Genomic DNA, 14141 nt, shown 5'->3' with positions numbered 1-14141 from the left:
AGAATGCTGTGGGTTTGAGGCCAACCTGGGCTACATAATGATTTCTAGGCCAGTTTACACTGCAGTGTGAGACAGTCTCATAGTTCATTCCGTACAGCGCTCGCCTTGGTCGCACGAAGCCTCAGATTTAATCAGTTTAAAAACAAATCAATACAAAAAACAAACAACAATAACAAAACGCTTCCGCGGCTGTTTGGCGCTACCTAGACTACACTTCCCAGCATGCTGTACAAGGCTCGAGAACCAGAAGTTGATCTAGTCGATTCCGGCGCAAGGGGCGGTGGGTAATCATGGCCGCTCTCAGAACTCCGTTGAGGTTGTGGAAGTTCCAGTTGGGCTCTCGGCGAGCAGAGCGGGTCTGCGCTCGAGCCGCAGCCCAGCGCCACCCCGATGCTCTGCTCGCGACGCGGCCCCAGCCTTTCGAGGTGGGGCAGCCATGCCGCCTGCTCAGCTCCGAGGCAGGTGAGTGACCGCCAGAGCTCCGCCGCGCGCCTGAGAGACCTAGAGCTTGCTCTAGCAGGAGAAAACTGCGCCCGGGCTTCTTAGACTCAGTCGTCTTCCGTCTGTCCTTGCAGAGCTTTTCTGAGCCTTCCTTTGTTCATTCAATCACTTAGCCAATTGTGCTTGCGACGCGCTCGTTGCAAAGCACGACTTAGTTTGGGACGTGGGTTCTCTCCTAGCAGAGTGACGATTGACAGCACGGTGATCCCGGCTGCATCGGGCGCGCACCTTAGGAACTTTCAAACTAGGGAGGACGCACAGGGATGGGTTACAGGGAAAATAGAGCCAGAGCTGCCATCTGGCTAACCATGCTAAAAGGTGAAAATAATTCTTAACGGAGGGGATCACATAGTAAGCAGAAGAGAAGAAAGTGAACGCAGGTATTTTGGGGGAACCTATTTTGGAGTTAGGATTGAGAGCACCTGAGCAGGCTTCGATGGTAAGCAGTTGGCTGGAAAGTAGTGCCAAGCTGGAGAATATTAATGGTAGAAGCAGGATTTGTTTGTTTTTTGAGTTGGGATTGGTGAGTAGGTAAAATGAAAATAAAAGTGACAAAAAAGGCAGAATTGTGTTTGTTTTGTATTAAATTTGCCTTTGTTATTCCATCGTCAATATACAGCTAGGGTTCTATAAGAAAGCAGACTGAGCAAGCCAGTAAGCAGCACCCCTCCGTGGCTCTGTATTAGGTCTTGCCCTGGAGTTCCTGTCCGGATTTCCTTCCAAGATGAACAGTGTTGATGAGGCATAAGCCAAATAAACCTTTATCCTTCCCACTTGCTTCTGGTCTTGGTGTTTATCACAGCAATAGGAACCCTAAAACAGAATAAATTTCCTAGTGGGGAACACAGTCAAACAGTCACTTGAGTTTTAAACATGAGTGTAATCTTGATTTCATTTTCATTCTCAAGTAATCTTTTTGTAGGAACGGTTTGTAGTGAGGTCAGAGAAGAGGCAGGAAAGCCAAGGTGAGGCATAAGAATGGCCTTGGCCATAGTAATGACAGTGGGAAATAGAGCTAAAGAGAGACAGTCAACTAAAATGCTGTATTATGTTCAATTTTGTTAAAAAGGATCTTTGCAATATTAATTGACAGGGTTACTGTGAGCGTTGATTCTGCCAAGTATGGTATATATTTAGCTCAGTAAGTACTGTGTAGTAATAACCACTCATACATGTTAGTAATAACCATCCCTGTCATTTTAATTGCTTTCTTGGCTGGATGTGGTGGGTATTGAAGAAATCAGGAATAATTTTAAGATTTTGGACTGAGTTACCCAGTGGATGGTGCTGTGATAGAGAGCAGTAGGGAAAGCAGGTATGAGAGCAGAAAAAGCAGGGGGAGGTTATGGTTTGGCAGTATCGAAGTAGAGATGAGATGTCCATTGGGTTGTGGATGTAGAGGATCTTGGCTAGAGATTGGGGTTTTAGAGTCCCCAGCAAATGGATGTAATTAAAGCCATAGGAAGCGAGGAAAGCCCCAGTGAGAATCCGAATAGAGAGAAAAGGAAATTGATTAGGGTCCTGCAAGATACCAGCAGCTATAGGACTAATGGCAAAGAGGAGCCTAGGAACAGAAGGCCCTTTCCCGGTGGAAAGAGAAGATGTAGAGAGACCAAGGACGAGGGAAACTGCGTGAGCCAGAGCTGAGCTTAGATTGGAAGTGATTGAGGCTCCAGGACCAGTGACCCTGCTTAGTCCTTCCTCTGTTCTTAATAGCTAGTTATCTTTGGCTTAGCATTGGCGCCCTCATCCTTAAAATTGGAGTGTTAGGATCTATTTCATGGACGTGCTATGTCTGGCTTCTAGGAAGCAAATGTGAGGGCTGAAGTGTAACTGTGTGCTGTGTGCCAGGTCCTGGGTTCTGTTTGCACCGTCTCCAAAATACCAAAAAAAAAAAAAAAAAAGAAGCAGGAGTCTGAACGGTAACAGTTCTTGTCGTCTTCATTTTCCAGCATCCTCTTGACAGAGTGTTTGCTTGTAGTGGTGGATGTTCAGGAAATTTTAAGTGCACGTTGAACAAATGAGATAATCTCATAGTTATTAGCATCACGTAATTCTGAGGTGTATTCTGTACAAATGGTTTTTACTGTTAACTTTCCCATTTAGATGTCTTGGCTTGCTGTCGTTGTCAGCTTCTTATTACTGAAATCTATTTTAACAGACTCTGGTAGCTCAGAAATCAAGAAACCTACATTTATGGATGAGGAAGTCCAGCGTATCCTCACCAAGATGACAGGCCTGGACTTGAAGAAGACTTTCAAGCCTGCTGTACAACCACTGAAGCCACCCACCTATAAGTTGATGACCCAGGCCCAGTTGGAAGAGGTATGTCAATCCCAGAGTATTGAGAGAATACCTGTGATTCATAGAGTTCCCTGTGGATGCTCAGTGCTGGTCCTCCGTAGGCATGGGTGAGAGGAAAGAAATGTGAGTAGGGAGGCAGAGAGGAGAAGGGGTGTGACCACAATCGAGCAGGTGTCCAGGCTGAACTCCTCCCTGCCCCAAACCAGCCTGCTCATCGTTCGTCTTGCCTACTCCAGCTCCCTTCCTGGAGGAACTTCTGCTCTGAGTTGCCGTGGAGCTGAAGGTTTGGTGACAAGAAGACCCAGCTGAAAGTCTGGGTCTTCTGGAATACACCACTGTAGGAATATAAGAGACAGCGATGCTCAACAGTGACATCACTACCCAATAGCGTGTTGGAAGAAGAGTGACACTTTGCTTTTCTCCCTGCAAAGGTCATCAGTGGAAATAATGTGGCATAACGCAGCATAGTCCCTGGCTGAGAGTGGAGGCTTCGGAGCTCAGTTTAGACACCAGTGCTGCAGCTCCTAGTGCTTACTCTTCCGTGAAACTCTTGTTTTCTGTCAAATAGAGATGTTTATAATGGCACCAGACTCCTATAGGTGTGGGTTATTGAGTGAAGCCAGTAGTTTGATTTTCTTTGTTTTATGTGTATGGGTGTTGTGCCTGTATGTATGTAGGTGTACCATGTGCATGCCTGGTATCCATGGAAGTCAGAGGGCACTGGATCCTTGGGACTGGAATTATAAACAGTTGTGAGCCATCGTACCATGTAGGTGTTGGGGACTGAATCCAGGTCCTGTGAGCCATCTCACCAGCACCCGTTTGAAGTATTTGAATGATGTCTGGCACATAGTGAACACTGAAGAAATACAGGCTTGCTGTGTTCTAAGCATCTCTTGCAGCCTGGCTCTGTCTCATGGCAGTCCTTGCTGCTTAGGTGGTGGGTGAGTGGTAGCTGGTGTTGTGTCCTGTCACACCAGAGGACAGGCCCCACCAGTCCAACTCTGAGTTTTCCCTCACGGGTTCACAGCTACAGCTTCTTTTCTGTGTAGTCATCAGCGTCTTTGATGAGTGCCTGTTTTTATCAGGTGATCCCTTTGGACACTGTACCTTTCCTTCAGAGATGTTTTGTTTCCTTAGGCTACTAGAGTGGCAGTTGAAGCAGCTAAAGTACGATTAAAGATGCCACCAGTTCTGGAAGAACGAACGCCAATAAATGACGTCTTAGCTGAGGATAAGATTTTGGAAGGAACAGAAACAAACAAATACGTGTTTACTGACATATCATATAACATACCACATCGGGTGAGTATATGCTAGATTGCAGAATAATCTTTGAAATGCCATGAGGAGATGGGTCTGAGGCTCAGATGATGTGACATCCCTCTCTCTGAAGTTCAGAAGCAGAGGGCCGCTGAAGAGGAAGGAAATGCTGGCAATTCCACATCATGGTGTTACCATTTCTTTACGTACTGCAGACTTGGTGTATTTCAGACTGATATCAGAGCCCTGTGCTGGCTAGTTTATGTCAGCTGGACCCAAGCTAGAGTCATTTGGGAAGAGGGAGTCTCAATTGAGAAAATGTCCCATCAGATTGACCTGTGGGCAAATCTGTGGTGTCTTTTGTTGGAGGAGGGGCCACTTGTTTGTTCCTGGCCACTTAGCCCCGAAATTATCACACAGAAACTATATTAATTAAATCACTACTTGGCCCATTAGCTCTAGCTTCTTATTGGCTAGCTCTTACATATTAATTTAACCCATTTCTATTAATCTGCATATCATCACAAGGTTGTGACTGACCAGGTAAAATTTCCAGCGTCTTTCTCGGGCGGCTCCATGGCTTCTCCCTGAATTTACCTTCTTCCTCCCAGCATTTTGTTTAGTTTTCCCCGCCTAGTTCTGTTCTTCCCTGCCATAGGCTCAAAGCAGTTCTTTATTTATTAACCAAGAAAAGCAACACATAGACAAAAGGACACCACACCAGCCTTTTCTTGATTGATGTAGGGGACATAGCTCATTGTGGGTGGTACCATCCCTGGGCCAGTGGTCCTAGGTGCTATAAGAAAGCAGGCTGAGCAAGCCATGAGGAGCAATACAATAAAAACTGCTCCTTGATGTCCTCACTTTCAGTTCCTCCTTCCAGGTTCTCCCTTACTTCCTTCAGTGATGTATGTGACCTGAAAGTTGTAAGATGAAATCAAGCCTTTCTTTCCCAGATTGTCTTGGTCACGGTGTTTTATCATAGCAATAGAAACCTAAGACACAACAAGGCGAGTGTGGCCAGGCAGACAGCAGTGGCTAAAACCGAAGACAGTGAGCAAGACGTTCTTTTCCCCTAGGCTGTACTGATTTCCTGCTGAAACCTAAGGCAAGGATTGTTTGGTGTTTTTTCATGTGTGTGTGGTGGTGGGGGGAGGTCATGGCACCCTTCTTTCTTCTTTAATTTTAAGAATATTCCTTAACAGCACCATACATGTGTATAATGTGGTTTTAGTCATTTTCAGTCTCTAGACTCCTCTCTTGTGCCCATTCCTGTTTAAATCCTTCTTCACCTCAAGGAGTCGCTCTACTTTTCTCTGGGTTGTGTTTGTGATCTGCCGAGTTCATCGGGGTTCCTTCCGTGAGCTTAAGTGAGAGGGTATTTACTGAAGCCGGGGCAACTTTTTCCGTGTCCAACACTGAAGAAAGTGGCATCTCTTTCTTCCCGAGCCACTGTAACTGCAACAGACACTGTGCCAGCCAGTTCTCATGAGAGGAGGGAGCCTCAGCTGAGAAAATGGTTTCATAAGAGCTGTCTGTAGGGCATTTTCTTAATAAGTGATTGATGGGGGAGGGTCCAGCCCAGTGTGGGTGGTTCCATCCCTGGGCTGGTAGTCTTGGATTCTATAAGAAAGCAGGCTGAGCAAGCTAGTAAGCAGCACCCCTCCACAACTATGCATCAGCTCCTGCCTCCAGGTTCCCACCCTTTGGAATTCTTGCCTTGGCTTCCCGTGATGATGAACTGTGATGAGAAAGTGTGAGCCACATAAACCCCTTTCTTCTCAACTTGCTTTTGGTCATGATGTTTACCACAGCATTCAAAATCCTAACTGAGACAGAAATTGGTATCAGGATTGTGGGGTATTGCTATGACAGACCTGACCATGTTGTTTTGGGGAGGATCGTAGAAGTTCTTTGGAACTTTGGGTTAGCCAGTGAGTGTTGAGAATTCAGTGGGCTGTTCTGTGGGAGCTCGGAAGATAAGAATGTTGATAGCTATGCAGACAGTTGTGGCCTGGCTTGAGGTTTGAGAGTCATGTAAAGACTCTATGGAGGCTGTTGTATATTTGGAGTTAAGAATCTGTGGTTCTGGTCAGCTGGGGCTGAAGAATCAGTCATGATTAACAAGAGAACAGCACCACTTTGCTTTACTGGGGCAATTGATGCTGGTCAGCTGGAGCTGAGAAATGAGCAGTGGTTAGGGAGCGAGCAGCATCCCTGAGGTGAACTCTTCAGGGAAGTGTTTTCTTCAGCACACAGTGCAGTCCAAATGTGGCAAGGGACCCAGCATTTTGGAGATGACAGCCAAGAACAGTGACTGTGGAGTGGAGCTGTCCTGCTCTTAAGAGACCGTCTATGTGGGGTACAGAGAGTAGAACCAGAGAAGTGACCCAGGCCCTTTGGAGGAGCCCAGATCATTGAGTGGATCCCAGGCATCGGACACTGAGTTATTTATGCAGTGGAGTTTGGTTTTTCTGTGTTCAGATTGTGATTGTGCCCTGGTTCTTTCCTCTCAAAGTAAAAAATATTATTTTTACAGGAGTCCACAGTTAAGGGGCTTGAATTTTTAAAAGAGATTTTGAAGCTTCACTTTGGATTTTTAGAGACTGATCTTTTATATTTCATGCTTGCATAGATGTCTGTGCACTACATGTGTGCAGTGTATTACAAGGCCCAGAAGAGGGCATCAGATCCATTAGAACTGGAGTTATTGACAGTTGTAAGCTGCCGTGTAATGCTTGGAATCCTTGGAATCAAACCCAGGTCCTCTGGGAGAGTAGCTAAGACTCTTAACCACAGAACCACCTTTCCGGCTCGAGACTGAACTTTTAAAGTGTTGGCATTTATAAAGACTCTGTGTTGTCGAGGTGTTTCTGTCCTTCCCAGTCCTTGTTCTGCCCGGTTCCCACAATTGTTAAGTCCCAAAGAAATCACACAGAGGTCTATATTAATTATAAACTGATTGGCCCATTAGCTCAGAGATTCCCCGCAGCCTCTGCCTCCCAAGTGCTGGGATTGAAGTTTTGTGCCACCACTGCCTTGCCTTAGCTATTTCTCAACAATGTAAAAATCACTAACTTCCACTTTTTAGTAAAACCACAGGAAGTTTTGCCAATACTTTTCAGATATCATTGTTTCCACTTCGTTCTCAATTGCCAATTTAAAAGAGAGATCTATTGTCTAAATACAGCAGCTTTTTATAGAGCAGCCCTCCAGGATGGGAGTGGTTTGTAGTTGGGGCCACAGAATACATTCTAGTGCTGCCGAACGCTGAGGTTAGGAAAGTGACCCCACATTTCTTGTTCTGGTCATACGTGTTCATGGTTAGAAGACAGGGCTTAACTTTGTCTTTATCTGTGGGCCAACTTTGCATCCACAGTCAGGAGGCATCCACAGTCAGGAGGCAGAGGGCTGAGTGCTGTGCAGTCCAGGACCCAGCTCAGAGAATGATGCTGCCCACGTTAGGATGGGGCTTCCTATCTCAACCTAATCTACATAATGCCTCATATACACCCCTACAGCTTGCCTCCAAGGTGATTTTAATTCCTGCCAAGTTGGCAGTATTAGCTATCACAAGAGCTGAGCGGAAGTCTTCATAACTCGTATCTGACTACTTTATGTTTCAGGAACGTTTTATTGTTGTTCGAGAACCAAGTGGCACACTACGCAAAGCTTCGTGGGAAGAACGGGACCGGGTGATACAAATTTATTTCCCAAAAGAAGGTCGTAGAGTTTTGCCACCAGTAATTTTCAAAGATGAAAACCTTAAGGTATGGTGAATTCCATTTCCATGATGTTCATTTGTTTGTTGAAACTGGGCCCTGGGGCTGCTGGCATTTCATTATGGTAAACACGGGTACTAATGTAATAATAACTTGATGGGGGCTCTCGTACAGTTAATTTAGTTGGGATTTGAATTCAAGTGTGGCATTTACAAAGCTTGTGCCGTTTCTGTATGCTTTTTAAAATGTATTTATTTTGTTTTTTTGAGTCATGGTCTCACTATATAGCTTTGACTGTTCTGGAACTCACTGTATGGACCAGGCTGGCCCCAAATTCACAAAGATCCTTCTGCCTCTACCTCCCAAATACTGGGATTAAAACTATATCCAGCTCCCTGTATGCTCTTGATTGGCATATAGGTGACCTCTATGTTGGATAGGCCTGACAAGGTGTCAGGACAGATGACAAACTTTTATGTTCTCTTCCAATTGCCATTTTGCTTTGTGGTTTTAGACCATGTACAGCCAAGACCGCCATGCTGATGTCCTCAATCTCTGTGTTGCCCAGTTTGAGCCAGATTCCACTGAGTATATCAAGGTGAGTGGATTTAATAGTTTCCAAAGTGGGATTTAAATATGGTTATGCGAAGTAACACTTGATTTTGGCTACTGGCTTTGATGTAGATTATAGGAAAGGGAATTACCTGGAAACTTACTGAGTGAAGGTACATGTTTTATGCTTAAGAATAAGGAAGTCAGGCTTAGAGAGTGAAATAGCTTGCTCTGAGTTGCACTGCTGTTATGATCGGTTTAGGACCCAGATGATGACAAAGCCTTTTCTCTTTTCTATTCATCTTACAGGAACAGTTACCCACTAAAATTTGTCAAAGTGCAGTGTATACGGTGCTGTGTGTAAGGTACAGCTTAGTGAGGATGTGTTCATTAGAACCTGGTTTTGTTGGCAGCAGAGCTGATGCCAGGAACTAGGCCTGCACTCTATCAGTGATGTGCTGGGATGAGACAGTACGCAGATTACTGCCACTTCCAGCCTGAAATGTTAGATGTTAAGAGTGCTCTCAGGAAAGGCTTCATAGGAGTTTTGAAAAGGGCTCTAGAAGGTCAAGGAATGGTGTGAATGAGGGGTGTTTGGTGAATAGAGCTGTTTCAGAGATGACAGACTAAGCTGTAGGTAGAAAATAACCAAGTAAGCTTGAGATGTGGCCAGACATCTAGTTTGTATGTACGCATAGCACGTTTGCAGGGGAGTGGTTCAAAGTAGATGGGCTGTATCACATGTGACGCAGCACCAGGTGAGGAACATGGTCTTCATCAAGAAGTTCTAAACCTTGCGAACAGGGCTGGAAAGAACGCTCAGTAGGTAAAGTGCTTGCTGTGTGAGCTTCAGATTCCCAGCACTTAGTAAAATCCAGGCAATCTGTAACTCCTGCTGGAGTAGGCAGAGACTGGGGGACCCTGGAGACCTTGTTGGCCTATATGCTTACAAGAACACACACACGCACACACAACCATTTTGGACAGAAATACCTTCAGGAAGATTTGTCTGGAAGGAAAACTGGATGGCATGGGTGAGCTGGTAGGGTAGAGGGGTTGTGATATGGGGAAAGAGCAGTTAAAAAAAAAATCCTGCTTTCTTCCCAGAGATCAAGAGATTTTGGTCTTTATTAGGGGTCATAATATATCATATTAATGCTTACTTAAGATTGGCTGCTCAAGAGTAGCTGACAAAGCGTTTGAGTGTTTGCTGTTGTTTGCTCTAGGCTACCACACTCTGTAGTAGGGAAGACAGATTTGCTGTCATGTAGACAAATCTCTTCCTATATTCAGGCCAGAGGACAACCTTGGGTTCTTTGTGTTCTCTGTTTTGAGATGGGGTCTCTCATGGACCTGGAACTTTGCTTGGTTGGCTAGACTAGCTGGCCAATGAGCTTCCAGGGACCCATCTTGCCCTCACTGGGAATACAACTGTGCCCACCACATAGGGTTTTTATGTGGTCTCTGGGTTTCATACTCAGATCCTGCACAGTAGACAAGCACTTGACTGAGTCGAGGCTGGAAAGGCAGCGTGCAGCTTGCACGTAGACCTGGTTGTACTGACTGGTGGCGGGATTCCTGCTAGTTGGTCTGAACCATGTGACATTGCTCATTTTCGATTTCTCTCTGTCTTTTCTGTGGATAGGTTCATCATCAGACCTATGAAGATATAGATAGACATGGAAAGTATGAGCTTCTGCGTTCCACAAGGCACTTTGGTGGCATGGCTTGGTATTATGTAAATAAAAAAAAGATTGATGGTTTGCTCATCGATCAAATCCAGAGAGACTTGTGAGTATGATCTGAATAATTAAAACAATTGTTTATTGTCCAACAGTAAATCAGTATTTTCCAGTGGTAGTGTTGTTCAGTGATAAATGGAAGTTGGCACTTAATCTCCATTCAGATGCGCTTTTCTAGGTGTTGCTTTTGTTATATAATCATCTAGATTGTTAGAGAAAGTATGTGACTTTGGGTCTTAATAGAGACTGAGTTTTTACCCTTTCTTGCCAGTGTTCCTGGGTATTGGTGGGTTTTTCAGGCACTCAGAGGTATTACATGGGAATTGTAAAGAAGTAGATGCAAGATCTCTTGGGTGCTTATATTCTGGCAGAGCTGCCCTACCCGTAGGGCTTCCAGGAGAGCATGTTTAACTTATAAAAATAACATTTTTTAAAATAGCCCATGCTGTTGAGAGGCTTCTAAGGTTTCAGAAAGGTTATTTTCAAGTAGTGTATTTACACACTGAGGTCGGCCTGGGTGTGGTGTTCATGGGTGCAGAAGTGGGAGGATCTCTGAGTTTGAGGGCAGACTGGTCTACTTAGTCAGACCCTGTCTAAAAACAAAAACAAGTTGATGGTTGGTACCTTTAGTTGACCAAGTTTCTTGATATTTTTTAAAAGATTATTATCATTTTGTAAAAAATATTTCAAATACAGTTAATCGACTACTGTATAGTGTAAAAATAACTACACTGGTAAACTTAAGAGGTTATATGACTTGTTTATTATTGTGGTTAGGAACTAATCTTTGTATTTTGGAGGTCTTCTTGTAGTATGCTATTTGAGATAAAACTGGAAAGAAAATAGCTTTGCACATGAAGTGAAAAAATCTAAAACCACAGGGAAAGAAGCCAGCATGGCTACTGTGAGAAAACTAACTTTCCATAAAACCCCTGCTGGACTCTAAGATGAGTAAGAGCTGTCAGTAGTCAGTCCACCCTCAGACTGTAGAAGTGTCTTACTTGCAGTTTGAACATCATACACAAAGGTTACACTCGTGTCGCCTAAGATGCAGCAGTGCTTCTCATCAGGACAACTTTCCTAATTATTTCCTGGCTAGCTCGCTTCATCAGCACATACAGTGTGATTCAGTTCAGAAGGCAGCACTGCTCCCTCATTCCCCACCAGCTGGCTTAGTTGGGGATGATCAGTACTTTCTGATTTACATGGCTTATGAACTCTCTCCTCAAGCTTCTCAAATGCAGACATCCTGAACTTAGTATAATGATAGCATAGTTTAAGATATTGAAGCTAAAGTATGTAGTAGTATGTGTGTTCTCCTATTACTCCTTATCATGTAAGAGTTACAGCTGCAGTTTTCCATGCCTGCGGGCAGCTTTTTACCTAAAGATTCTGGACAGTGAACTGACTGCAGAGTCCAGGCTGGACCGTAGAGGGTGCACTCTTCACTGGACAGAGACCAAGTGACCAATCCAGTACTTAGGATTCTGCATCCTCTTTTAAGTTATTCTTGAAAGTTTAGCAAGTGTAGAGTGTTCGGAAAGCTACATTTAAATTATTGAGACAGACATAGGCAGGCATTAACTTGAGCATTAACTTGACATGCATTAATTTTGACATGTGGAAAGAACCCGTAGAGCCAGCATGCTCAAGTTGTAAATGTTTTCTACTTATTGGGCAGAGACATTTTGTCGCTACCTTTATTGAACTGATTATAGTAAGCTTGATAAATAGGTAACGGCCATTTCAACTTTTTTGCCCCAGAAAAGCTTGTTCAGTATGAGCAGAGCTGTTTCCCCGAGAGACGGCCTTTTCAGTGACTGGGAGGAGCCCAGAGCATCTCTAGGCCATTGTGGTTTCAGGCATTCTGTACTCTACTGTCTCTCAGCTCAGGTGTTTAGATAGTGGGACTGGTCAAAGAGGGACAGCTTTGGCACAGCAGTGAATTATGATGGCCTTAGCCCTACCTCACCACCTGGAAGCCAGGGACTACGTTCACACAGCAGTGTCAAAATGTGAACACTTGGAGATATTTTTATGTCCTCCCAACCTTCAGCTTTGAGGTGCATGTGGACAGAAAGTATGCACTATGGGAAGATTGTGACTGTTAGTTTTGTGGACAGCTAAGAGAATCTTCATGTTGATACATTGTCTAGCAATAACCTCAAACTTATAAAACAGAATTTGTAGCCTGAGTCGGAGCAACCTGTTTCATGTTGCCTAAGTGGGCTGGCCTGGAAATCCTCTACCACTAGGAATGAATGCTGTTTCCGTGGGAAAGGATATTCCATCTCCCAAAGGACACAGCCATATTTTCATAGAGTGGGCACTTCCTGTATTGCCTCTTGCCTTACCTGCCTCCTAGGTCAGAGGATAGCTTTGTGGACTTGGTTTTGTGCAACAAGTACCTTACTTGCTGAGCCATCCCTCTGGCTCCTTCAAATACTTTTGGAATTACAGAACTACCCTTTCCTTTACCAGAGTGAAGTCTGAAATGTAATTTAGTTTGGAGTTGGCAAACACTGCAAGACTGTGAGGCTGTTGAGACCTCTTTGGTAATGTTAAGTTTTTCCTTCTCAGGATTGATGATGCCACCAGCCTGGTCCAGCTGTATCACATGCTCCATCCAGATGGCCAGTCGGCTCAAGAGGCCAAAGAGCAGGCTGCTAAGGGAGTGGATTTAATTAAGGTAGAGTCCTTTTTGTCAGTTTTGTGGTAATGATCAAGTCAGGAAAGATCCAGAAATGGGTCATATTTAATAGTACACAGTTGTGACTGACTATGGAACATTTTGGGTCTTGAAAACATTAGTATGACTATAAGCCCTGTATTTCTTCTACCTGGATGGGGGGCATTTGGGGAATTGTGCAGCACTCTAGGTGGTATGGTAGGCATGCTGGCAGCTATAGTTGAGAGGTTCAGATAGTGGAAACAGCATGTTCTTTGGAGCATTGGAGTCCATGCTGCACTGAAGGTAGTCAAGTCCCCACAGGTACCAAGCAGCCTCCCCTTAGTGTAGGCACGGGCTGGAAAAGGGCAGGTGTCAGGAAGCCTAGGTTGTATGATCATTTTCCAATTGCACACTTCTCAAACCATGGACTCCCCAGATTTATCCTCATTGCTACATTGAAAGGGTATGTTGATTTGGGAAGGGAAGGTCACTGAAATTTGCCATTTGGGTCTTGCTTATCACAAAAGCAGTTGGGCTTCCTAAGGACAGAGGTGGCGTGTGATGCCTGTAAGAATAGCATAGAAACTGGTACTCGCCCGACTTTCTGTGCTAGACCAGGGAAAGCAGTACTTTTTGGGGGGAAGGTATTTTCAAGACAGGGTTCTCTGTAGATTTGGGGCCTGTCCTGGAACTAGCTCTTGTAGCCCAGGCCTCCTTGAACTCACAGAGATTCACCTGCCTCTGCCTCCTGAGTGCTGGGATTAAAGGAGTGCGACACTACTGCCCAGCAGAAAGCAGTATTGTTTTGGAGAAAACTTAAAAAAAAAAAATTGTAATGAAAAGTAAGCTTGTCATCTCTGCTCTTTAGGTTTCTATTGAATATAATGGTTTTCATTTTGATTTAGCAGGAGGTACAATGTCAGGGTCTTAATCTTTTACTACAGATGAAAGCTGTTCTGGGGTTTAGAACTAGTATTGCTGCAGTTATTGGATACAGTACTTCTGTCTATATAAACTTACTGCTTCTATTCAGGGAGATTATTGTGACACTCAAAAACCTTATTGGGAATGGTTTTCCTACTGCAGAAATATTCATGATGTCTTAAAACTGATATACACTTGGTATCCTGTTGCTCTAGAACTTTTTTTTTTTTAATTTCAATAGGTCTTCGCACAAACAGAAGCACAGAGAGGAGCATATATAGAATTAGCACTCCAGACTTATCAAGAAATAGTCATCGGCCATTCTGCAGCGTCCTGAGAACAATTTGGTGGCGCACGCCTTTAATCCCAGCACTTGGGAGGCAGAGGCAGGCGGATCTCTGGGAGTTTGGGGCCAGCCTGGTCTACGAGAGCTAGTTCTGGGACAGGCACCAAAGCTACAGA

At 44.4% G+C, this 14141-nt stretch overlaps 1 protein-coding gene across 1 annotated transcript; it reads left to right on the top strand.

Annotated features, from left to right (window-relative positions):
• Positions 1-286: 286 nt before the first annotated feature.
• Mrps22 (mitochondrial ribosomal protein S22) lies at positions 287-14024 on the top strand. Its single transcript, XM_057766662.1, has 8 exons — positions 287-462; positions 2663-2826; positions 3946-4110; positions 7695-7838; positions 8305-8388; positions 9988-10133; positions 12665-12773; positions 13921-14024. The coding sequence occupies exons 1-8, from the start codon at positions 291-293 to the stop codon at positions 14014-14016; spliced, it is 1080 nt and encodes a 359-aa protein (XP_057622645.1). The 5' UTR covers positions 287-290; the 3' UTR covers positions 14017-14024.
• The last annotated feature ends 117 nt before the right edge of the window (positions 14025-14141 follow it).

Source organism: Chionomys nivalis, chromosome 4 (assembly GCF_950005125.1).
Source record: "Chionomys nivalis chromosome 4, mChiNiv1.1, whole genome shotgun sequence".
NCBI classification, from domain to species: domain Eukaryota; kingdom Metazoa; phylum Chordata; class Mammalia; order Rodentia; family Cricetidae; genus Chionomys; species Chionomys nivalis.
Note: the sequence above shows the minus strand (reverse complement) of the source record. Positions and strands in the feature narration are given on the sequence as shown.